Below are 27,568 nucleotides of genomic sequence, written 5' to 3' on the forward strand. Positions count from 1 at the left end.
TCTGACAAGTTCAATAACTTGCCTGTCACTACTCTGCTCTGTTTGCACCGCTCAAACTCAAACCCCTTGACACCTGACCCCCTCTCCCCCGACGACACCAGCATGAGCTTTTCAATGGCGCCCTTCAAGATGGCGCCCTACCAGCCCGCCGCCTCTGCCTCCTTCGTCATCAGCGACGTGGTGAGGAGGACGTGGTGTCCATTGTATCGGAGCTGATGCCAGACCCCCTGCCACTTGCGAACATGTCGGCCTTTGACCTGGACCGTCCCAGCATGGACTTCCGGGAGGCGGAGGAGGACATGGTGTTGCTGTCCAAGTCCACCAGCTTCGCCGACGTCATGGACATCCTGAAGGACATGAACCGCATGAAGATGAGCAAGGACAGGTAGGTTTAAAGGGCGAGTCAGGACACTGAGGAAAATGCCTCCCTCTCCATTAGTACACACACACACACACTGTCTAAATATCATGTTAGCAGAAGGTGTGTGATAATGCATTGGCAGCTGACTGCCATCCTGTTTTCCACAGGTAAAAAATCTGCGAGAGGAAACAATTATTAGGTAATACGTTTCAGATTATGTCTTTGTACCAGACCATGCTTTTAACGTGTGTCCATGCAGGTATAACAGAGGCTGCACCTCCCTAATGGGGGGAGTCAGAAACTGCCTCGCTGATCTCAGAGGCCCTGAGGAAGAACTTTACCCTGAAGGATAAAGACATTGTGGGGATGAAGAAGGCTCTGTAGTCCTCAACCTCCACCCAACTCCACCTCCCCACGTAAGTCAGGCCACATAGAAAGTAGTCCATGTCGACAAACATTCATACACAATACGGCTCGCAAGATTAGACAGAAACATAAATAAACATTTATCTATCAAGCTTTACTTTTAAAATGTCAATTGCCAGTGGACACTCCTATGTGTGTTGCATGCCAGGATTTTACTCTTGGTCTACAGAGGATTGTGTTTCATTGTTTCCGTGTCTCTTTCTTCTGTTGCCAGGCCTGTGCCTAAGGACCCAGTCCCCATGGAGACCCGGATGCACCTCATCAACCATGGCAATGGCTAAACAACACGTCTGGAAAAACAAGCAACCACCTCCCAGCAGGCCAAGTCGGTCTGAACCAAACCAAATTGAAACCATACCCCAATGTCCAGGCACGACATCTCCTGTTATTCAATCAACACTCCCCGTACGCTCACTATCTGGGCCCACACACCTCCCCAAAAGGAGGATTCCTTATCCCATTGGTTCAAAAGCAATGTCAAAGCAACTTCATTTTGTGGGTGCTGTACAACTTCCACTTCAGATTTCACCTACTTTGATGTCTCTTGCTCACCATCAGACTGACTACAAGTGCTGCCTAGTAACTTGTTTCTCTTCTGTATAGTGCCTGTCCTGGTACCATGAGAGAAACCATTCCCCCTTTTTTTCCCGACAAGCTTCAACAGAAGAGTTGTGGATGAACGCATTTGTTGGAGTGGGATAGTTTTATTTTTTTATCTTTTCATTTCTGTATAGTCCTTGAAGTTGTATGTACAAATAAGACTGCAGAAAGTAACAGAGTACTGCAATACCTACACAATTCTTTGTTCATTTACAGCAAAACATCTGTTCAAGTTTGTTAGTCATGGTCAATGTGTACAGCATAAGTTTGCGAATAAACAATCTTCTTCACATAGCTCCTAACCTACTCATAACCCCATTGTACCAGTACGAGAAAATGTTATCGCTATCCTTAGGGTAATAACTCTCAGAATTTAGCTTGATTGATGGACGCTGTGCAACATGATACAGAGAAATAAATCCCAATTTGAAATCGGTCGACAGCCATGACTAAATAATAATGATGTGTGTGGTCTTTGAACTTGTCTGATACAAGGACAGCTTGGAAGACTTGTAAATCTACTATAAAATTAGAATTTAAGTGTTCTCCTTCCTTGTGTGCTGTTGTGCTAAATCTGCCTGTTAAGACACCAGCGATAAACTGCCATTTTTTAAATTACAGAATCTGTGGCTCTTAGGTGTAGGAGACCATGTGCATGTGTGCTGTCACAATATACTAAATATATGAGTATAAGTGTCACTTGTGTGGCTTTTGAAAATAAATTATCCTGTGCATGCCTTACTATAAAACCTATTGCCTCTATCAATATGACAGTTTTTCGTTTTATTCATTGGTTAGTGTGCTTTTTTATTTTTATCAACCCATCCCCATTTGTCTTTACACTGTTTTGGCTTTTTCCTCCATTTACAGCCTCTGTAGCCCCATAAACTTGTATGCATCCGCCACACTTTTGATGACATTTGCATAAATCAAGTGACTGACTGCTTCAGGAGCCAATCAGGTGTAATTTCTTAATCTTTGTCACGAAACCCCTACCCCTTCACAGAAGAAATCCTGCTCTCCACTTATTTTAAGCTTATATCAGGACAGTAATTCTATTACTGTACTCTTTGAGATGTTTGAATAGCAACTTGTGTCTAGGAAGGGGAACTCTAGTTTAGTTTGCAGTGAAAAGTATGTGGACACCTGCTCATCGATCATCTCATTCCAGAATCATGGGCATTAATATGGAGTTTGTCCCCACTTTGCTGCTATAACAGCCTCCACTCTTCTGGGAAGGCTTTCCACTAGATGTTGGAATATTGCTGCGGGGACATGCTTCCATTCACCCACGAGCATTAGTGAGGTCGGGCACTGATGTGGGCGATTAGACCTGGCTCACAGTCGGCATTCCAATTCATCCCAAAGGTGTTTGATGGGGTTGAGGTTGAAGTTCTTCCACACCAATCTCAACAAACCATTTCTGTATGGACCTCGCTTTGTGCACAGGGGCAATATCATGCTAAGGGTACTAGTCCAAACCATGAAAATCATATTCTTATCCACCAAACTTTACAGTTGGCACTATGCATTCGGGCAGCTAGTGTTCTCCTGGCATCTGCCAAACCCAGATTCCTTCATCGGACTGCCAGATGGTGAAACGTGATTCATCACTCCAGAGAACGCGTTTCCACTGCTCCAGAGTCCACCACTCTTGCTGACGCTTGGCATTGCGCATGGTAATCTTAGGCTTGTGCTTGGCTGCTTGGCCATGAAAACCCATTTTAATGAAGCTCAACGTTATTGTGCTGACGTTGCTTCCAGAGGAAGTTTGGAACTTGGTAGTGAGTGTTGCAACTGAGGGTTCAGGTGATTTGTAGACGCTACGCGCTTCAGTACTCGGCGGTCACGTTCTGTGAACTTGTGTGGCCTACCACTTTGAGGCAGAGCCGTTGTTGCTCCTAGACGTTTCCACTTCACAATAACAGAACTTACAGTTGACTGGCGAAGCTCTAGCAGGGCCAGAATTTTATTAACTGACTTTCTCAAAAGGTGTCATCCTATGACGGTGGCACGTTGAAAGTCACTGGGCTCTTCAGTAATGCCAATGTTTGTCTATGGAGATTGCATGGCTGTGTGCTCAATTTTATACACCTGTCAGCAACGGGTGTGGCTGAAATAGCCGAATCCACTCATTTGAAGGGGTGTCCACATACTTTTGTGTATATTGTATATATATCAGGTGAATAAGGATTGGCCCAGCTCTGTTACTGTCTGAGTTATTTTCAGTGTCTGGCTCACCAAATAGGCATTTTTTTGTGTGCAAGATCGAGACAACAAAGCAAAGCTTTGAGCAGAGCATTTCACAAAGAAGTATGTTTAAGAATTATTTATTTTTAAGGTTTGGCATTGCTCATATCTAGTCAAGAGTTTATGGGAACGAAATCAGTGCAGTTATCACTATTCTTGGTGCACCACATTCTCATTGATAAAAAGGGATCTTTATTGACATTTCAGTCACCAGCTTTGTGTTTTGTATTCTACTTTGTCACCATTTTTGTTTTGGCTATCTAGTGACCATGCCATCTAATGGTCTCTGATTAAATACCTGCCATGTGTCTGTATTCTGCCAAATGGAAGAAAGAGCTGTGTTTGTTTGTTTTGTGTTTAAACTTAAATAAAGATGGGCTGACGTTTTAAACTCCAGACTCATTCTTTATCATTCCTGCTTGATAATAGACCATTCTTTAAAAAGTCTTACTGACTTTCACAATGTTGTAATATAAATCCTTACAAGTTGTCATTGCTGTAAATAGTGTCAACAGTTGATGGTATGATTGGCTATATTTTGATTGTAAACACAAAACAGTCCAAAATTACCACCATTAGGTAGTTGTGCATTCCCATATAGTGACACTAGATCACCACTGGGTTGCAGTGTAGATTCACTATTGACTGAATTGTTATACTGTGTCAAGAATTAAATCATTACATTGATTTACATTTTTTGCATATGTAACCAAGTGGTAGAGCACATTCTTTGTATTATAATGTACAACCCCTTTCTCCTCTTGGGTGTGTAGGCATTTTATATTGTTATACATAATGCTTCATTTCAAAATAGTGACAGTAGTACCATTCTATAAAAACATCCTCCAGACTTATTCTGAAATGGCAGGGCCCCAAGCAAAAATGTATCCTGTGGTTTCTGTTCACGCTACAGTAGCACACTAGAGGAGAAGCACAAAAAAGATATAAAAATAAATCATTAGCCAGTGTCATTTGCTCAGATCTTGTTGCCCTTTTGTTAAGATGGGGTCACCTGCCCTGGCCCTATCCACCATCATACCTTCAGTTATTTCAAAATCTTTAAAAGCTCCTCTCTCTCCTTCATTCTCTTGGGAGGCTAATAAATTTGAAGATTCTAGTTAACCTCATTTTTTTTCTTTCTACTCTCTTTCTCGAAGGCCCAAGATGATCCAGGCCAGTCTGTTTTTCCATGTGAGTCCTTGGCATACTTTGTCTCTCACTTCCACCAAGAGCTTCCTGCCTATTTTAGATGCTGGGAGATGTCTGTGGAGAGTTCATCAAATAGAGCTCAGTGTAACGACGTGGCATTGTTAACTGTTAATATAGACCTTAGGGTGACATTGAGACTGTTTTGTAATCCAAGATATACGTAAAGCTCCTCAAAACAGGTTACTGTGCTTCTAAGAGCAAATAAAGGGACCATGACATGAGAAGCCCCATGAGAGATTGTGTCTGCAATAGTAAACTTATTTTCTTTCCCTTGGTCTAAGTAACATTTCCACAGTAAGTGGATGCAATAATGTGACATGGAGTTTTGGTCCTTTTGAATTCTCCCTTACAAATGCCTGCCACAACTTGTCCTGAAAAGGGTTAATTCGATATTGCTCAAGATCAAATACTTGGATGCATAATCTGTATTTTTGCTATATTATCCTCTCAGATAATCTGTGTTCAGGTCCTGAACATCTTAATTTGACTCATGTCTCTCAGCCTCATCCATATATAACAATTTTGTCAAAATGACTGTAGATCCCACTTCTGACACCATGTTATATATGGGATCCAAAGTAACTTTGGCAAAAATGTTTAGGTAACCGCAGGCTTTGATAAATAATTAGAGTTCCTACACTCCCTTTGCCATTTCAACTAGGCTGCTAGCTACCGCAAAGGGTAGTGGTTTCATGAATAGAGTGCTCCTATCTGTCATATGGGCTTGACCAACAGGGTTTTCCAACTTTTCATCAATTCCTCTTTTGTTTGCCGGAAACTCTTTATAAACAGACAAGTCATTAAGCACAGAAACTTTCCCAATGCTCTTAAAGTTCTCTTCACTTCCCAGACATTGCCATCACCATTTATAACTTTTCCATTTGTTCCAGTCACAGACTAGGATTGTTAGTATTGCTGTTTAGTTGTCAGTCTTCAAAGTGACCCAGGAACAAGACACTTCGTCAGTAAAGTGATGAAGTTTTTAATATTTCTGACAAATCTGTCAGGCACTGCACTCATAGAAAAACAAGATCCAAAAGGGTTCTTCAGCTGTCCCCATAAGAGAACCCTTTTTGGTTAAGGTAGAACCCCTTTTGGTTCCAGGTAGAACTCTTTTGGGTTCCATGCAGAACCCTCTGTGTATAGGGTTCTATGTGGCACTCAAAAGGGTTCTACCTGGAACCAGAGGGTTCTACCTAGAATCAAATAGGATTCTTCACATGCTTCTCCTATGGGGACAGCTGAAGAAACCTTTTAGGTTCTAGATCGCACCTTTTTTCTAAGAGTGTGTATGAGACTGAGCAGAGAGGTAATTCTGAGGCCTGGCTTGGTTGAGGTGAAGAGCGATTTGCCTGACGTCTCAGCTCCAACCAGGGGAAGAGAGATTGATGACCTAACAGACATCTGTCTCATTAAACTGAAAGCTGCAGGGCAGGTGTTGCAGGGAATGTGTGAAAGTGGGTGTCATTTAGGCAGATTTACACCCTCTTTTGACTGTCAGGGATGTCACTTCAGCACAGTGGAATATCCTCATCCATGGTTCATACCCATTCTATGGAAATAAGCGGAAAATAACTGCACAACGTTTGTATTAATGTACACTATCTCTGTATTTGTGTAAATTAAAGTTGTATTGTATGAGATGTAGTCATTGTTTATGTGCATCTATACGTTTCTACATGGAGTGGAGAATTATTTTAACAGATTTTTTTTTTAAATTAAATATTATTATACAATATTAAAAAAATTACTTTGTATTGTATTTTATCACAATGTCATATCAAACTAAAAAGTGTGAATTATACTTGAATTGGCTAAAATTCACTTGCGTATGACAGAATTCTCCTTTGAAAAATCCCCCATAATCTCAAGACAATCACAATACACTATATATACAAAAGTATGTGGACACCCCTTCAAATTAGTGGATTCGGATATTTCTGATAGGTGTACAAAATCGAGAACACAGCCATGAAATATACACAGGCAAACATTGGCTGTAGAACGCCTTACTGAAGACCTCAGTGACTTTCAACGTGGCACTGTCATAGGATGCCACCTTTCCAACAAGTCAGTTCGTAAAATGTCCGCCCTGCTAGAGCTGCCCAGGTCAACTGTAAGTACTGTTATTGTGAAGTGGAAATGTCTAGGAGCAACAACGGCTCAGCCGCAAAGTGGTAGGCCGCTCATACAACGGGACCACCGAGTCTTGAAGCCCGTAAAAATCGTCTGTCCTCAGTTGCAACACTCACTACTGAGTTCCAAACTGCCTCTGGAAGCATCGTCAGCACAATAACTGTTCATCGAGAGCTTCATGAAATGGTTTTCCATGGCAGAGCAGCCGCACACTAGCCTAAGATCACCATGCGCAATGACGAGTGTTGGCTAGAGTGGTGTAAAGCTCGCCGCTATTGGACTCTGGAGCAGTGGAAACGCGTTCTCTGGAGACATGAATCACGCTTCACCATCTGGCAGTCTGATGGACGAATCTGGGTTTGGCAGATGACAGGAGAATGCTACCTGCCCCAATGCATAGTGCCAACTGTAAAGTTTGGTAGAGGAGGAATAATGGTCTGGGGCTATTTTTCATGGTTCGGGCTAGGCCCCTCAGTTCCAGTGAAGGGAATTCTTAAAGCTACAGCATACAATGACATTCTAGACGATTCTGTGCTTCCAACTTTGTGGCAAAAGTTTGGGGAAGGCCCTTTCCTGTTTCAGCATGACAATGCCCCGTGTACAAAGCGAGGTCCATACAGAAATGGTTTGTCGAGATTGGTGTGGAAGAACTTGACTTGCACAAAGGCCTGACCTCAACCCCATCGAACACCTTTGGGATGAATTGGAACGCTGACTACGAGCCAGGCCTAATTGCCCAACATCAGTGCCCGTCCTCACTAATGCTCTTGTGGCTGAATGGAGCAAGTCCCCACAGCAATGTTTTGCATCTAGTGGAAAGCTTTCCCAGAAGAGTGGAGCCTGTTATAACAGAAAAGGAGGGAACAACTCCATATTAATGCCTGTGATTTTGGATTGAGATGTTCAATGAGCAGGTGTCCACATACTTTTGGGAATGTAGTGTATCTGTTGCCATAGGATCCAAAGCTCTTGTAATGATGCCATTGTCCAGATGAGTATGAATGACTTGCCAATTTGAAAATAGCAGAAGCCGAGAGCACACAGCTGACAGCTTAATGAGCATTACAGTGCCTGAACTCTGTCTCAACCATACCCATAGCAACATATTAGCAGGAGAACATTACCTTTAGGAACACACCCTACGCCAGTATTTCATATTAATGACATTCTCTGACAGCACCTTGCTCCTGCCCTCTGTCTTATTATGATTGCTTTATGAGGCCCAACTGTCTACTAAATGGTTAGATGGAGGCGCAGGAATATACAGTGCTATCATTCATAGGTTTTATGAAGTAATCAATCACTTAACAATATCTAAACAACCAGAACTACAACTAAAACTGCAATCTTTCAAAGGGGTTCTGACAACTTTTAGATTGTTATAATGACAAGAATATACACTATGGACACTGGGTTGAATCTTGATCACCCTCACATTTACTTCAAACGAATACACTTTTAGAAAAAAGGGTTATTCGGCCGTCCCCATAGGAGAACCCTTTGAAGACCCCTTTTTGGTTCCATGTAGAACCCTTTTTGGGTTCAATGTAGAATCCTTTCCACAGAGGGTTCTGCCTGTAATCAGAAATGGTTCTACTTGGAACCAAAAATGGTTCTTCAAAGGGTTCTCCCACGGGGACAGCCGAAGAACCCATCTCGAAACCTTTTTTCTAAGAGTGTATGACTTAGTCAAAGCTGGGCGTGATGAGGTCTGTTGCAGTGCAATAAATGGTTCCCAGGATGAGTATAAAAAGTTGGAAATCCTTTTTGCGTGTACTTGGGGAGTCATTTCTTGCCTCCTGACATCACGCATCGGGAGGTATCGTAGCAACAGCCAATTAGGTGTTGTTAAACTAAATGGAGGACAAGAGTCTTGGGGAACACCCCCACCACCCTCACCACCCACCTCAGTCGCCTCAAATACACCAAATGCTTATGATTCACAGCCAAGACAAGAAAGTCTCAACAACAAAGAGGGTCTCCTTATCGGATGAACTGTATATTCATTTGGATCTATTTTCAGCGTTCTGATTTCTCCTGCTTTTGAAAATATGTTTGGCCTCTCCTCTTGATGCTTTGTAATGGAAAATAAAGTGTGTCCTTAATGGTACTCAGATAGCACTCGGGAAATGAAGGAGGACTCACACTAGGGAACTATCACGCAATATAGCTTTGTAGTTCAACACTAATGTTGTTGACCTTCAAACTACCTATTGTGAATCAGTCTTGGTGGAAAGCTGCCTCGCTAACTCACCGACTGTTTTTTCTTAAGAGCTCCACTAATCTCATGACATATTAATTGTGCTGAATTATCAGAAATTAACAGTGTTTTCTTCACTACATAGATTTATGGCTTTGCTCATTTGAAAGTATTTTGAACATGTATTCCATATTTATTGTCTTTTCTGTACAGGTGAGAAATCATTACAAGTTATTCTGGACATGGTATCCCATCATATTGGAGTGTGATTAAATTCCTAAAATGAGATTGAGGTGAAATTGACCCCAACGGCATAAAGTTAGATTCACAAATGTGTTCATGACGCTTCATTTGGTTTTTGTATGGATTAGAGGATTGTCAAACAGAGAGAGGAGCTGAGGATCAGTCCTGTTTGTAAACAATACAAACCCAGATATTTTTGGGATGCTCAAAATCATCAGTTACACCGTTAATTGGAGAATGCCATCACCATGGTTCTGTTCGAGGCAGCCGTCTTCTTGTGTGGGGGGTTTGGAGTTAATATGACACCTTTGTAACAAAGGGTATGATTTGGGGCACAGTTCTTTCATCCTGGCTGGCCTACACCCAGCCTGCCTCCGCCGCCAGCTGCCTCCAATAGCTGATAAAAGGGATAAGAGCTGGAGAAAGAGAGAGAAACAGAGCGAAAGAGAGAGAGAGAGAGAGAGAGAGAGAGAGGGGGAGGGAGGGAGAATGAGAGTAATTGTGCAGTCTTTTTCCCCTCATCCTCAGCTCAGGGTCACGTTTTGATTAGAAACTGAGGCGAGGCAGTTGTCTTCCACAGATGGCACTCTGGTAACAAGGCTTCTGGGTTAGCGGAGACATGTTATGTTGCTGTAACACTAAAGGCCAAATGAAGAAACCAATCACATTTATGGGGGGGAATATGAGAATTATCATATATTCTTGAAGTATCTCTCTGTCTCTATTAAAGATTGACTTTATAGGGTATAATTGAAGTGTTATTGGGGTTCATTACCAAAATAATGTGTTTCATGTCACTGAGTTTGTTTTTTGTCAGATAGGACTAACACGTTCTTTCAAAACAATAATGAGATTCATATGGTAAGAATATGACTTGGGAGGAGAATTGATGCTGCCTAGAAACAAGAAATGAGAGTAAAGTGAGCTAATGAAGTAACAATTACAGGAGAAAAATTGAACTATTTGTGCTGCTTTCTTCAGCAACCCAACAAATGTTGATTATTCAGTTCATGTAGCAGAGTGCCTGTTGATTCCGTCATAGCTTCTGGAGTTATACGCACAAATAAAGCCATTTAGTCTAATATAAATGCACTAAATGACCAAAAGTATGTGGACACCTGCTCGTCGAACATCTCATTCCAAAATCATTAATATGGAGTTGGTCCCCCATTTGCCTCTATAACAGCCTCCACTTTCCTGGGAAGACTTTCCACTAGATGTTGGAACATTGCTGCGGGGACTTGCTTCCATTCAGCTACAGGAGCATTGGTGAGGACGGGCACTGATGTTGGGCGATTAGGCCTGGCTCACAATCGACATTCCAATTCATCCCAAAGGTGTTTGATGAGGTTGAGGTCAGGGCTCTGTGCAGGCCAGTCAAGTTCTTCCACACCGATCTCGGCAAACCATTTCTGTATGGACCTCGCTTTGTGGACGAGGGCATTGTCATGCTGAAACAGGAAAGGGCCTTCCCCAAACTGTTGCCACAAAGTTGGAAGCACAGAATCATCTAGAATTAATTTAGCTGAACTAAGAGTTCCTTCACTGGAACTAAGGCCCTAGCCCGAACCATAAAAATAGCCACAGACCATTGTCCCCCTCCACCAACTTTACAGTTGGCCCTATCATTCGGCAGGTGTGTTCTACCGGCATCCGCCAACCCAGATTAGATCAGTCGGATTCCAGATGGTGAAGCATGATTCATCACTCCAGAGAACACGTTTCCAATGCTCTATGAGTCCAATAGTGGCGAGCTTACACCACTCCAGCTGATGCTTGGCATTGTGCACAGCTCCAGATGAACATTCTTTGTCGATGTTGCTTCCAGAGGTAGTTTGACTCGGTAGTGAGTGCTATGCGCTTCAGCACTCGTCGATCTCGCTTGGGCTTGTGCGCCCTACCACTTCACGGCTGAGCCGTTGTTGCTCCTAGATGTTCCACTTCAAAAACAGCACTACAGTTGACCAGGGCAGTCTAGCAGGCAAAATTGACAAACTGACTTGTTGGAAAGGTGGCATCCCTATGACGTTGCCACATTGAAAGCACTAAGCTCTTCTGTACATGCCATTCTACTGACAATGTTTGTCTATGGAGACTGCATGGCTGGTGCTCGATTTTATACACTGTCAGCAACGGGTGTGGCTGAATAGCCAAATCACTAATTGAAGGGGTGTCCACTACTTTGTAATTATGTGTAATAACTACTGGTGAGCAATTGGACATTTCTTGCATCAGAAACACAAATAATTCATTTCAGTCAGAGATGATTCAGCTTTTGTGATGTCCCCATCCATTAGTGTTTGTGCCTGCCTTCACAAAACAATGTGTTGATTAGTCAATGGGCTAACCTACTGTCGCACAGGTGTCGCACAGACATTGACCATGACCAAAATGACACAATCAGAATATACAGTACTGTAATAATGTTAAAAATGTAGATATAACATGGTTTCATAAAACATCCTCCTAATACTGATGCTATGCCAATGCCCTTTTGGTTACACTTAATAATGTTCAGTAAAAAACCATTTGTAAGTCATTCCAAGAGTTGTTACCATTTATTAATCATTAGTCCCACAATTTGATATGTTAGTAAGCTAGTTATCACATATTATAACTAACTTATATAAAGTGTTACTGCCCTTTTCATGTCAAATGATACATCTCTGTATATATAAACACTCTTCTAAGCTCTCCCCATATAGCAAAGGGAAATTCAAATTTTTCAAATATAAAACAATCCTTTGCATGTGATGGTTATCTTGAAAGTATATGTAGCAAACAAAACTGAGTTGAAACTGAGTTATCGGCTGCCATAATACAATATCTTAACATTATGAGAATATCAAAAAGAGAATGGTTTACCATCACAGTTAACAACTGAGGAACGGTATGACAGATAGTAGCATAATATAGCAACGCTTTTGTCATGTAGCTAGGAATGGGGTGCGGAGTCAGGCGCAGAAGCAGAGGGTTCTTTGGGTTGCCGTATTTACCCCCGGTAAGAATAGGTCATGCCAACAACAACAGGCGAAAATAATGACCTCCCCAAAATAGGACACCAAACAGTCCAAAAACGAACCAAACACAACCACAAACAGAAAAGAAAACAAGCCCGCACAAAAGCACGGCCTGAAGGCTTCAATAGCCCTGAACAAACCCCAAACGAGAAACAGGTGAAACCAATAAGACATAACCAACAGAAAAGAAAAGGGAATCGGTGGCAGCTAGTAGACCGGTGACGACGGCCGCCGAGCGCGCCCCGAACAGGAAAGGACCACCTTCGGTGGAAGTCGTTTCATATACATTCAGCATGTATGACATACGTCTTTAGTGCTGACTATAGACCTTGTGCCAACATTATGCTAACTAATAACCACATTAGATAGTAGAGGTTATGGGAGAGATATGAGCGCGTTCCCCTGGCATTCAGTTTAAAGCACACAGCCCAGAGTTCGCCAAAAACAAGGGGCCACACATTGTGCTATTTAGAGCCATATTCCAATATGTCAGGTTCAGACATACCGATTAAGCCACTAAATTTTAGACCTCCTGTACAGTACAGTAAAAAACCTTTAATGAAAGTTAAACAACTGACAGCTTCCTCTAAAGTGTTGTGGCATTTTCTCTAGTATGTTAGGTGAGCATGTTGCTTTCAGGTGAAAATGTTGTTCAGCACAGCAGCATATGTTAGAAACTGCATCATCCTTGTATGTGCCTACTGACAGGTGACAGGTATTATTTTGCTACACTCAAATACCTTCGGACATTATTACTTATATAAGAGTATCACCTCACTAAGAATGGCATGTGTGTGATTGAGGGAATAGAGAATACGCGCTAGAACATTTATAAGGGAAAAATACAACCAGACCATCTTCACTGTGTGAGCCCTCAATGTGTGTTGCATCTCTCCCTGGGGTTAGGCAGCCCTTTACCACAGTGCCACTCTAGAAAGATCTGTTCAGTGAGGCAGGGGGCTGCTGTTACTGTTGCGTGCTGTTTTCAGCCCAAGTCTGCAGCCTCATTAACGCTGGCTGGTGAACACAGAGACAGAGTGACCAGCTGGAGACCAGCATCATGGTCTTAGGGGTTCAGTGGTTTGCGTCACCGGATGAAATACACAGGATGAAAAGTTCAAAACATGACACTTGGCAAAGACAATGAAAAGGGAGTACTATCTTTTCTCCATTCTAAGAATTTAGGCAGTGCATTTGACCTTTTCAATAAATTTAGTTTTTGTGATATTGAGTTACACCTATTGAGTTTTTGTGATATAACACCCGCTCTCACATCAGACATAATCATAATTGATATCAAATGGTGATATCAAAGTGCAATTTGGTGCTCCACAGGCACTACTACACCCTGACCATGGTATCAATATTATTCTGTTTAAAAAAGTGATACTGTGCACCGCCATCGATTATCATTTTTATCTTAAAAGCAACATTCACTTATAATAATAGTTTCTGTCTTTTATCTCTTATCAGTCTACCTCCCTGCTGAGACCATTCCTTGGATTCCTCATTATGAGTTGGGTTAATTAGCCCGGTGCCAGTGCACAGCTTCTTAGGGAATCCATTTACCCATTACTCCAAACACACGCTGTGCCTCTTTCCGCCATCCCCAGTCGGTACAGACAGTATGGGAGGTGTGTGTCAGGTCATGTGGGGTGGGGTCACAGTATATTTCAGGTCACATTTTTGTTTTCAACATCCTTAGGTTGAGGTCTTCTCTGTCAGTATGAGATTCAAAGCGTGTTAGCGTCCTGATCAAAATCCCATTAGAATAACTGCAGTGCTGACATTCCCACAGCCTGTAATAGTTAATATGGCCATCAGCGAGAATTCATGCCAAAGAAAGGCGATTATGCCAAAGAATAAGCAATCTTTCATCCATAACTTTGAAATTTCACTGAAATACAGATACATTCGCAGCGCCTCACCTTTAAAGGTCAATTTTACTGGATTTTTACGAGGAAGTTTTTTACAGGGTGATGTCAGCATGATTTAGACATTGTGAAATAATTTTCCTCCTCACTCAAAACAATGATTTGTTGTTACATTTTTGCAGATGACCTGACACATTACATTACAGTGGTATCACATCAGGGTAACATCCAAAGAACATCTTACGTAAGAACTTGTTGATATAGTGGTTATTTAAAAATAGAAGTATTACCACATAAATATGTAAGTACAGTACAGTACATTCTCACCTGATAAACAGTGATAATTAGCACTGTAATGTAAAGTGTTACCTTTACCATTTCTTGTTGGCATCAAAGCAGTTAACACCATGTGTGGATGAAGGAAACTACATTCTAAGAATAACTGGCCGACATGTTTAGTCTCTCAGGGGAGCTGAGAACCAAAAAGAGAGAAGTTGAGATTTTGGCAGACAAGGGTGACAAAGCTTCTGATGCATTAAGAAAGAAATGGTACCCTGACATTCTGATCAGCACCAAGGCAAATGTAATTCATGAAGCAGAGAGAGATAGACAGTCCATTTCCAATCTACAGTTATATTTATCATCTTACCTCATTCTGGCACTGTTTTTGGTGTGGAATGAGAATTTAGCAGCCGGCATAGGGAAATGTGTTCTACAGTAACGCAAAACAATCTCGAACAAAAGTCAAAACAAATAGCCATAAAAAGCCTTTCTGCATATGTTATGTCAGTACTAGTGACAAATTCTAGGTTAACTGTAGAGCATTATAGGGATGGAACCAAGCAGCTGTATCATATTATTTCAATATAGCACAATTTTGTGTGAAATCATTAAATATTCAGTGTGGAATTGGAACCGTGTATATCTATACTGAACAAAAATATAAACGCAACATGCAACAATTTCATTGATTTACTGAGTTACAGTTCATATGACGAAATCAGTCTATTGAAATACATGAATTACCCCTAATCCATGGATTTCACATGACTGGGAATACAGATATGCATCTGTTGGTAACAGATACCTTTAAAAAAAATGGGCCTCACAATGGGCCTCAGGATCTCGTCACAGTATTTTTGTGCATTCAAATTGCCATCGATAAAATGCAATTATGTTCGTTGTCCTTAGCTTATGCATGCCCATACCATAACCCCACCGCCACCATGGGGCACTCTGTTCACAACGTTGACATCAGAAAATCGCTCGCCAACACAACGCCATACACGTGGTCCGGTTGGACATACTGCCAAATTCTCTAAAACGAAGTTGGAGGCAGCTTATGGTAGAGGAATTAACACTAAATTCTCTGGCAACAGCTCTGGTGGACATTCCTGCAGTCAGCATTCCAATTGCACACTCCCTCAGAACTTGAGACATCTGTGGCATTGTGTTGTGTGACAAACTGCACATTTTAGAGTGGCCTTTTATTGTCCCCAGCACAAGGTGCAACTGTGTAAAGATCACGCTGTTAAACCAGATTCTTTATATGTCACACCTGTCAGGTGGATGGATTATCTTGGCAAAGAAGAAATGCGCACTAACAGGGATGTAAACAAATTTGTGGCCAAATGTTGCGTATGGAACATTTCTGGGATCTGTTATTTCAGCTCATGAAACATGGAACCAACACTTTACATGTTGCCTTTATATTTTTGTTCAGTGTAGTATTCTCAGCTCCTTGATGCCAACCTGCAAACAGCTAGTGAGCACCCCAGTACATTATTCACACATGCTTAACTCGACAGGTCCCTAAATAAACCCAGAAGATCTGACAACATGGTGAAGGTACTGAGAATGTTGAGGCTTCTGTATATTTAGTGCTTCTGAAACCTAGTAGCCTATATCATCATCTGCTATGTAAGGATTAGCATGGTAATCACAGATGCAGATGGCTCATAGACAAAACCTTGATTCTGTAGCCAATATCTCCATTTGCCTCCATAATTATCATACCGTGTTTGAATTGGGTGTGGTTTGGCAGCGACAGTGACATCATTACAATGTGTACATGTGTAACGTGTAACATGTGGTTTGGGAGAGTCAACATTACCAATAAGGTGCTAAATGCCAAATGCTTGTGGCAGAACAATACACATAAAAAACACAAAAAATAAATAAAAACAGGTCTCTTGGTAGCTAGCCCCTTTCCCAGAGGCTAATGCATGGATAATGGACGCAGTACAGGACAGCATTCAGGACTGGGTGGCTTAACCCAGGAAAGAGGCTCCCATCAGGACCACAGCCTTTAAGAGATTAGCCATATCTAATGGGAGGTGCTCAGGCTTTTCATAGGCCTACAGAATGGTGTGAGCCACAGAATGGTTCTGGGATCATAGGGACTGGTGGAAAGGCTGTGATCTTGGACCTGACTGTGTAGATGTTCGTATATTGAGAGCTGAGAAAACGCAGAAGCGCTCTCAATTGAACACATATGGTTATTACTTGTATTATTATTATTACTAACACACCAGCTCTCTTGTTGCTTTGTGATGACTATAAATGTAATGTCATAATGGTAAAAAGCAGGCTTTTGAATGCATTCGAGAATATTGAGCGTGTTTTTATACTAGACTGTAGCCACACACAGTAGGTGATGAGACCGCTGAGAGACTTGAAATGACCTCCCCTTAATGAGTAGCATCTGTGGGCTCTAATGGATGTTATGTGTGTGTGGTGTGTGTGTGTGTTCTCTGGAGGCAGTGGGTCTGACAGCACAGCACTGATTCTGTAGATATGACTGCAACGTACAAGGACTAAATCATGAAAGGTACTCCCAAGGCATTGACCGTTATCGCAAAAGGCGCATCTATCACAGCCAAACCCATTGTTTCTCTATTCTCTGTGTATCACACAACATCCATATAGTAAATACAATCCTTTGAATGGCCACCAAAAGCCTGAGTTTCTATATTTCTTCATCTGAAATGAAATCAAAGGATGGTTGATATTGGTGTCGGTACTGTACATTAGGTTGTTAAAGGGCTGTGATTGGGGTATTCTTTATTTGATTTCCATTTTCTCCCATTTAGAATTCAGTTGATTGCTAATAGATGGGCTTGTACCATACAGTTCTCTCCCAGAATAGATTACACAAAGAACTCTTACCTTTTACACTTTCCAATCATTCTTATCCACCGGCTGTACAGAAGCTGTCAACGTAAACATTTAATTTATATCTATTTATTTATTTTTCACTAACTCTCTTGCACTGACTCTACCCACACACGCACACATACTTACAATGACATCCCAACACACACACACACACACACACTTAACATGTGCACACATGCATAATGACGCCACACACACTCACATACACACACTTTCACACTCACCACATACGCTGCTGCTACTGTCTATTATCTATCCTGTTGCCTAGTCACTTTACCCCTACAGTACCTATATGTACAAGCTACCTAAATTACATCGTACCCATGCACATCGACTTCGTACTGGTACTACCTGTATATAGCTATGTTATTTTTACTTGCTATTGTTATTCGTTATTCAATGTGTGTTTATTCCTCGTGTCACTATTTCTATTTTATTTTTTATCTTTAACTCTGCATTGTTGGAAAAGGACCCGTAAGCATTTCATCGTTAGTCTAGACCTGTTGTTTACGAAGCATGTGACAAATACAATTTAATTTAATTTAATACACAAGCTAATGGACTATGGAATTATGGAATTTTCAAATCAAATCAAACTTTATTTGGCACATTCGCACAGTGTAAAAGGGGAGGGGGGGGGGCGGGGGGGGGTCAATGTAAACAGTCCGGGTGACCATTTTATTAATTGTTCAGCAGCCTTTTGGACTTAGACTTGGCGCTCCGGTACCGCTTGCCGTGCGGTATTAGAGAGAACTGTCTATGACTTGGGTGACTGGAATTTTTGTCAATTTTTTGGGCCTTCCACTGACACGGCCTAGTATATAAGTCCGGGATGGCAGGTCGCCAGTGATGTACTGGGCCATAAGCACTTCCCTCTGTAGCACCTTACAGTCGGATGCCGAGTAGTTTCCATACCAGGCAGTGATGCAACCAGTCAGGATGTTCTCGAGGGTGCAGCTGTATAACTTTTTGAGGATCTGGGGATCCATTCCAAATATTTTTAGTCTCCTGAGGGGGAAAAGGTGTTGTCGTGCCCTCTTCACAACTGTCTTGGTGTGTTTGGACCATGAAGTTTGTTGGTGATGTGGACACCAAGGAAATTGAAACTCTCGACCCGCTCCACTACAGCACCATCGATGTGAATGGGGGCGTGTTCAGCCTTCCTTTTCCTGTAGTCCACGATTCACTTCTTTGTCTTGCTCACGTTGAGGGAAAGGTTGTTGTCCTGGACCCACACTGCCAGGTCTCTGACCTCCTCCCTATAGGTTGTCTCATCGTTGTCGGTGATCAGGCCTAACAATGTTGTGTCGTCAGCAAACTTAATGATGGTGTTGGAGTTGTGCTTGGCCACACAGTCGTGGGTGAACAGGGAGTACAAGAGGGGACTAAGAACACACCCCTAAGGGGCCCCCGTGTTGAGGATCAGCGTGGCAGATGTGTTGTTGCCTACCCTTACCACCTGGGGGCGGCCCGTAAGGAAGTCCAGGATCTAGTTGCAGAGGGAGGTGTTTAGTCCCAGGGTCCTTATCTTAGTAATGAGCTTTGTGGGCTCTATGGTGTTGAACGCTGAGCTGAAGTCAATGAACAGCATTCTCACATAGCTGTTCCTTTTGTCCAGGTGGGAAAGGGCAGTGTGGAATGCGATTGAATTTGGGGGAATATTTCCTGAATTTGGGGGAAATTGCAAATTGCTGAAATGTTGCCAGGGGAACCACATGCACTGGGCTCTCAAACAGTCAACTTGTGAATGTCAACACTATTTCAAGTGGATATTTGTCATTTTTAAGTGTTTCTTCTGTGCTTTGGAATTCCCCCAATGTGAAAAATAAAGCTGGCACCCATTTATATCCAGTTGAGAAGTTAATGATCACGACCTCTCATTATTCAAGTCTTTCAGTCATGCAGTGCTTAAAAGGTAATTTCAAGTTAATTCATGTATTTATCATCCCTCATTCCACCTAGCAAATATAATTCCATAAAGTGGCTGCCTGGCACTATGATTCTGGTACCAAGAACAGAGTGTGAACATTCACTGACAAGGTCATTGAAGATTAGCACTTCAATAGTGTTGTTTGCTAAATCAAGGAGAAGTCTTACAAAATGTCTTTGTAGATCCTGTCCTGATAGGATGTACATTATACTGTGGAGTTCCATAACACGCAAACAATCTCACTGGATTTCTTCCAGAGACTGGCAAAAACTGTAAACCCCCTGGATTAGAACCACAACTGSATTTTGGAGTTATAATGCGAAATAAATCTAGTTTCCAACCCTGGAAGTCTTCAAACAGTCATATCTGAACTTTTGCCTGAGAGAACAATGTGGTAAATTGGACWAKAWTTTTCCCAATGGCAGAGGTGAAGCTGTAGCCTTTGTTTTCTTTAAGCAGAGTCTTGGTGTTTAAGGAAAGAAAGAAAAAAAGAAAGAACTGATAGAAAAGAAATAATCTGTGATAATCAGTCTGTCAGCCATGAAATTACACAAGTCAGCTCGTCACAGTGCCTCAGCCTAGACCCTTAATTTGATATAATTAACCCTGCATCTCTCCTAGCCTTTGGCTCTTAGTCATGACCAGCAGCTGAGAGTAGAAATTATAGTGTTTCTTCTCCTTCACTTTCCCACTTCCTGTCTGCAAGTGGTGATGCATTTTTGTCTTAATTGCTGATGAGTTGGTTCTCGGTAACCCACCATCTTGGTTGAGRCACCCTCACTCACTTGTGTGAGTTCTTCTCACTCACTTGTGTGAGTTCTTCTCACTCACTTGTGACTGATTTCATTAGGGATAATGAATTGTCATGAACCTGTTGATCTGACACTGTTGAGTCTTTATGCTGATGAAAGAAAGACTTTGTGGCCAAAATAAACTTCCATCCTCTCAGGCCAGGGGCACAACAATGTATGAGTTTATGGTTGGATCAGAATCACCGTCATTATCATTGGCCAATACGGAGAATTAAGTAAAACAACAAGTCCAAATCCCTATCTCCATCCATGGCTAATTTAGGAAAGGGACAATTTTAGCTAGCTGGCTAGCTAGGCACTGGAGGACAACAACATAACGAGATACAACAATTCAAGTTTTTCTGTAAATTACTTATGCTTTCAATTGGATTTGATAGAAGTCACGGCAAATCCAAGCTGGCTTCCCTTAACACTGTTTTGTTGCTGCGCCAGGACCATTCACAGTTGAGCTTGCTCAGTTTAGCTCAATGCTGATTGTCAAGGGAGGACAGATGCTCGCTGGCTTCCTTTGCCTTCAATGCAACGGGCGGCAACAATGTTATACTCGTTTGGACCAGACCGTATCAGATAGATGGCCTACACATAGAGAGACAGAGGGGCGCTGTTTTGCTCACTCGGATGCCTTCTCCTGTGAGATACATTCAGCCTCTTGCGAATTGAAGGAAAATTATGAAACACAGAGAGACGAAAGATACATTATTTTATGCTTTTAATTTTTTTTGTTGGTACATGTTTTTGGGAAGCATGGCTTCCCTTGGCATCCTTGAATACACACAACTGCCATGTTATTTAGGGCTTGCTGTCTTCATTCATTTTCAAGCAGCACAAGGCCTGCAGGATAATACCAAAACTCGTAGAGTAAACTACATATCAGAATTGATTTCAGACATATGGACTCCCGAGTGGCGCAGTGTTCTACGGCGCTGCATCTCAGTGGAAGAGGCGTCACTACAGTCCCTGGTTCGGATCCAGGCTGTATCACATCCGGCCGTGATTGGGAATATCATAGGGCGGCGCACAATTGGCCTAGTGTCATCCGGTTTGTCCTGGGTAGGCCCGTCATTGTAAATGAGAATTTGTTCTTGACTGACTTGCCTAGTTAAATAAAAAAATAAAAAAATATAGACAATCCTATGATGTTAAGATTATTGTTATTTCTGACCCTTACTATTTTTGGATTAATGCATCCTGATATAAGATCAGTAGCATAATATCTGTATTTCATAACCTGCTCTGTTGTGGTGTTTGTATTCAAGTCACAGAGAGGCTGCAGTCTAGCTCGCTCTGCTATTATTTCAAGGACATCACCTCACAGGGGAGCCTTGGGGGAGGCAGAGTGATCTGTCACTACTAGGATGACACGACAGGGATTCATTTGTGAGTAAATTTGCTTTTCATTATAGTTCTGCACTACAAACCAAGTAAATTTTAAACATAATGACAACACATGAGAAAAAAATCTAAAATATATGCATAATTTGTTTGTGGCTACAACATATTGGGGAATAATACCAAACTGATTGGCAATAAAGACGCATGTCTGTCTAATTGTATTGACTGTCTCGCGCAGAATTCTGTTTCTGCTCTACTGTGGAAGTAATGTTGAAGGTATGGAGAAACTCAAATGAATTATACCAAACGTCAAGGCATTTGGTCCAATTGCTTGAAAGAGTTTCATCAAGTGTTCTAATATAAACTAGATATGCTGGATCTGGAGAGTGACAGGAAAATTATAGAACTTCAAGGTGAAAGTATTGCCAGAAGATGAATTAGACTGTAGTGAAAAGTTTATCATGATTGTATAACATACAGTATTTCAGAAAATATATTATATAAATGTATGAATGAATCTTACAGAACCCGGGAGGTGACATTGACTGAGATTTTCCGTAGAATCCAAAGGCCCTGCAAACAAATTGCCCAACATACCAAACACGTATATTTAAGCAATAAGGCCAGCGAGGGTGTGGTATATGGCCAATGTACCACAAACCCTCGAGGTGTCTTATTGCTATTATACACTGGTTACCAATGTAATTAGAAGGGTAAAAATACATGTTTTTTCATACCCGTGGTATGGCTTTCAGCCAATCAGCATTCAGGGCTTGAACCACCCAGTTTATAATATACAGTATACATTGAGTGTACAAAACATTAGGAACACCTGCTCTTTCCATGACATAGAGTGACCAGGTGTATCCAGGTGAAAGCTATGATCCCTTATTATCCCTCACCTGTCACCACTTCAATCCGTGTAGATGAAGGGAAGGAGACAGGTTAAAGAATGATTTTTAAGCCTTGAGACAATTGAGACATGGATTGTGTATGTGTGCCATTCAGAGGGTGAATGGGTAAGACAAAATATTTCAATGCCTTTGAACGGGGTATGGTAGTACAGTAGGTGCCAGGTGCACCAGGTTTGAGTGTGTCAAAAACTGTAATGCTGCTGTTTTTTTAAATTCTCAGCAGTTTCCTGTGTGTATCAAGAATGGTCCATCACCCAAAGGACATCCAGCCAACGACAGGCATTGATGTTAGAGGACAAAGGAGGCTGACACGAATTGTACAGAGCAACAGACGGGCTACAGTTAGTCAACTGACAGTCCAGTACAGCATTGTTGCCCAAAGACCCATAAAAGAATGCACAACTCATCATACCTTGACACGAAGGGGGTACGGCAGCCGACGACCTTACAGAGTTCCACTTCTATCAACAAAAACACAAAACTGCGGTTGCAGTGGGCTAAGGAATGAAAACACTGAACACTAGAGATTTGGAAAAACATCAAGAATGGTCCACCATCCAAAGGACATCCAGACAACTTGACAACTGTGGGAAGCATTGAGATCAACATGGGCCAGCATCTCCATGGAACACTTTCAACACCAATTTGAGGCTGTTCTGATGGCAAAGGGGGGTGCAACTCAAACTTAGCAAGGTGTTCTTAATGTTTTGCACACTCATTGTATATTAAATATGATAGCCTGCCTGCTGCTTGCTTCAATCTGACCCAAGAATAATAACCAAATTCATGTAGTATTCTTTCTGAAATTTATGATGACAAAAATAGAAGGATGTCTGGGACTGCCTTACCAAACTACATTGACAAGAAAGACCCCATCCCTCCACATCCGCCATGAGGCAAGCGCTCAAACAGAGAGTAAGCGAGAGGTTTTAGTCTAGCCAAAATCTGTCCAAAATAAGCCCAATGCGTTTCCATTTATTTTGCACCTCAACTTGTTGCCTGCCTTCCCGTCCTTGGGACAAGGACTCCCATTGTTAGGGCGGAGGCATTATCATCTCGTCATTATATACAGATCTCTAGCTCAGCTATCCACGGATAAACAAGCTGACAGCAGAATCCAGCTGATCACTGACAGGACAGCAAGGGCAAGAACAGCTCGAGACCAGAGGCAGCGCGCGCATGGACACGGGTGTGTTGTTGGCAACATTACGCAGCACAAGAGTGGTGGAAAGTACTGAACAGAGTCGATAGTAGGCGAATTATAACACATGTGGCTTACAAGTGTGTGTCCACATACCTAAAGGTAATTTTAAAACCTTATTCTACACACCCTATTGTTTTATTTTCATCAGAGTCGATTCTGTAGCCTACCTTTCCCTTTCGACGGAATTCCAGACATCATCTACGGTATTCCAGAACCGCCGGCATCAGACAGACTTCTCTTCACAAGGACAGTTGAAGAAGTCACGACGAAGACAGGAAAACACTGAAATATGTAGCCAACTGGGGTATTTAAGAGTGTGAAAACTTCCTCAACGCAACACGAAGCTACTCTTTCAGTTATTTTTGTCCAAGAGGAGAGAAAATGATACCACCGGCTAACATCATGCAGGACGAGAGTTTGGGCAAGAATGGGCGCGATCAGCACGAGACACCTCAGTCGCCAGCGCCCAGTGCTAGTCAACAGGAGACAAAGGTAGTGTACCCAAGAAGGTCGTTTTTAGGTGTTGCGGCCATTCCATTAGTCAATAGATCGTGAAAGGATATTAAATAGATAAAGAGGCTGCATGACTGCCTCTCAATCTGGAACAGCCAAAGCTTAGACATGTGTTTTACAAATTTAGCCTGTTCAATTAATTATATATTTTAAATATGCAGCCTCTCAGTCTGGAACAGCCAAAGCTTTGACATGTATTTGACAAATTTAGCTTATTCAATGAATTTGCTATGTTGTATATTTTTAATGGCTCATATATTGGACATGGTCATACTTCACTTATGCACTATGGTGGAAACAAAAAGATATTCACACTGTATATTCCACCCATTCATACATATTTAATGTATTCAGTTATGTATTCCAAAAATGTTAATTAAAACGTATCTGTCCCATAATAGGCATTATTGAAGTAGAGTTATATGATTGAAGAATTAAGCCTCTACTCTGAAATGCTATTCTAAGCAACTATTTTGCATTATAGCTTAATAGCCTTTCATAACAACACTGTTTGTTCCTGAGTTCATTTAGTCTGAAATTTTTTTTTGCACTTATTGTTTTCAGCCAATAATATTAATTTATGACATTCAACCTTGCCAATGAAAGTACAGTATCATAAACAGCTTAATATGTATGAATAGGACAGACAGATGGACCCTAAAAGTTATGGGGGTTGCAATGTGGGAACTATAGGATTGTTCCAGCTCTGCCATTGGCATTTTGTCTACAGGTGTAAGCTCTTAATTTGATCCAGTTTGCTACCGCAGAAAAGTAATCATGAACAGAAGGGAAATAACCCTGCAGCAACAGGAAATTACCCATAAAAGAATGCACAGCTCATCAATACCTTGATATGAAGGGGGTACGGCAGCCGACGACCTTACAGAGTTCCACTTCTTTCAACAAAAACACGAAACTGCGGTTGCAGGAAATCTTTATAGGGGTTGATACATTTTTCATTAGGGCAAATCAAGTCTGAAATTTCAAAGTGGAATTTACAAACTTTAGAAGCCTTTTACACTATACTCATAACTATACGTTTGCATTTCCTGCTCTGCAGGAATATTCTCAGCAACAATAGAGTGATCAAATTAATATCCCATATCTGTAGTTTTGTAGTCCACACCCATTTATCTGGGTCACCTGTAACCCTGCGTAAGTACTTCAATTAGATGTAAAATACTGGACCAATCACTATCACTACAGTTGTAGATTTTAAACCAGTTACGCTCCCTTCCTGTCCCAAAGCTCTCGGGCTTAAGCAGGACACTTTAGACACGCTTCTGAGTTTTTCTTTCATCACTGACCTGTTTTCATTTCAGTTTTTCCATTTCCTCTCCATGGCAGCCAGTTGCTCCGGCGATGGCAAAATGAGAACTCTTTCCCTTTCATTGTTACATTACTGTAGCACTCCCTATCCCTACACATCAGTAAATGTGGTCACTAGACTGTGCGATTTGAAGGGATTCGTGGTAGGTATCCTGGCATAGTTAGCAGCTGTGGGCAAGCAACTGTACTACTTGCTTCCAGGTGTCTCAGTTGGGATGCTATGGTTGGGTTCCTTTGAGAGGTGCATGACTTTGAGTATGTTGATTGCTTTCTAAATGGATAATGAACTATTTAGCCAGGTGCCATTATACTCTTTAATAATCAGAAATAATATCTTAGAAAGGGAAAAGCATTTAACCCAACCCCTCTGAATCAGAGAGAGCTGCCTTAATCGACATTGGCGCCCGGGGAACAGTGGATTAACTGCCTTGCTCAGAACAACAGATTTTTACCTTGTCAGCTCGGGGATTCGATCCAGCAACCTTTCGGTTACTGGCCTGCTCTCAGAATTCCCTTGATACTCTAGGGCAGGGGTATTCAACTCTTACACTACGAGGTCCGGAGTCTGCTGGTTTTCTTTTCTACCTGATAATTAATTGTACCCACCTGGTGTCCCAGGTCTAAATCAGTCCCTGATTAGAGGGGAACAATAAAAAAAACGCAGTGGAACTGGCTTCGAGGTCCAGAGTTGAGTTTGAGGGTTCTAGAGCATTCTAGAAGGTCAGAGTAGTGCATGGAACCATACCTCACATGGGTGATTCAACAATGCACATGGCACAGACTGTTGATTTCACTCAAAATGCATAATAAACCATTTGTAATACATGTTCATGAAGTCGCAGAGAAAGAAGCTAGGCTACTTTTTTGAAGACACCATATAGGGACTCTTTCATTCATTTGAATGTGACATTTATGGTTTTTCCTTTTAAGGAAAAGTTGGGGTTCATAAAGTAAGAAAAGTTAAGTGCCCTATCAAAACTTGCATCAGTATCTTTGCTAAAACTCTCATTTTGTATAGTCTTAATGACAAACACTATTTAAGCTTCCTTGGGAAATTCAAAATTCATCATATTCCCTGAGGTGTTTTTGGTAAATTAGGTTTTAGCTTGAAATCCTCCCCCCCTTCTCATGGCTCCTTTTAAGCTTGTCCATGTGGCTATTGCTCTTGTGATAGATCCCGTATCAACAGCCAGCTATTTCCCAATGGTGCACTGACAGTCTGGTGTTGCTTGATGCATTTATTTTCTTATTATGCTGACAACCTTTATGTTAATTTCCAGTCTTGAGAAAGAGAACATTGCATCCTTGAGCCTTCATTGTTTAGTAATAGAAATAGCTGAAAGCTCTTCATCCAGAAAGTAGTTTGTTTCATTTTTCATAGTTGGGAAGCAATATATAGGTGCAAATGTTTTCTATACAATGTAATGCATGTCAAATCATTTTAGAATTGAGGTACAGTAAATGTTCTATTTAATTCCATAGTAGCTCTGTGACTTAATCATAACACAGACAGATCATCCCCTTACTGAGGGAGGGAGAGAGGGAGAGAGTGGACAATATATTTTTTTATACACTACCGTTCAAAAGTTTGGGGTCACTTAGAAATGTCTTTGTTTTTGAAAGAAAATCACATTTTTGTCCATTAAAATAACATCAAATGGATCAGAAATACAATGTAGACATTGTTAATGTTGTAAATGACTATTGTAGCTGGAAACGGCACATTTTTTATGGAATATCTACATAGGCATACAGAGGCCCATTATCAGCAACCATCACTCCTGTGTTCCAATGGCATGTTGTGTTAGCTAATCCAAGTTTATAATTTTAAAAGGCTAATTGATCATTAGAAAACCCTTTTGCAATTATGTTAGCACAACTGAAAACTGTTGTTCTGATTAATGAAGCAATAAAACTGTCCTTCTTTAGACTAGTTGAGTATCTGGAGCATCAGCATTTGGGTTTGATTACAGGCTCAAAATGGCCAGAAACAAAGAACTTTCTTCTGAAACTCGTCAGTCTATTCTTGTTTTGAGAA

General features: G+C 41.5%; 1 protein-coding gene and 1 pseudogene across 1 annotated transcript in view; both read left to right on the forward strand.

Annotated features, from left to right (window-relative positions):
- On the forward strand, window positions 1–4,010 carry LOC139022526 (mitochondrial fission regulator 1-like; annotated as a pseudogene).
- A 19,590-nt stretch (window positions 4,011–23,600) lies between these two features.
- The window catches only part of LOC112068092 (SH3 and cysteine-rich domain-containing protein-like), an 82,052-nt gene continuing 78,084 nt past the window's right edge, over window positions 23,601–27,568 (forward strand). The window contains 1 exon segment of the mRNA XM_070438030.1: window positions 23,601–24,180. Coding sequence (XP_070294131.1) covers window positions 24,070–24,180 — 111 coding nt within the window. The 5' untranslated portion in view covers window positions 23,601–24,069.

Source organism: Salvelinus sp. IW2-2015, unplaced genomic scaffold (genome assembly GCF_002910315.2).
Source record: "Salvelinus sp. IW2-2015 unplaced genomic scaffold, ASM291031v2 Un_scaffold83, whole genome shotgun sequence".
NCBI lineage: Eukaryota > Metazoa > Chordata > Actinopteri > Salmoniformes > Salmonidae > Salvelinus > Salvelinus sp. IW2-2015.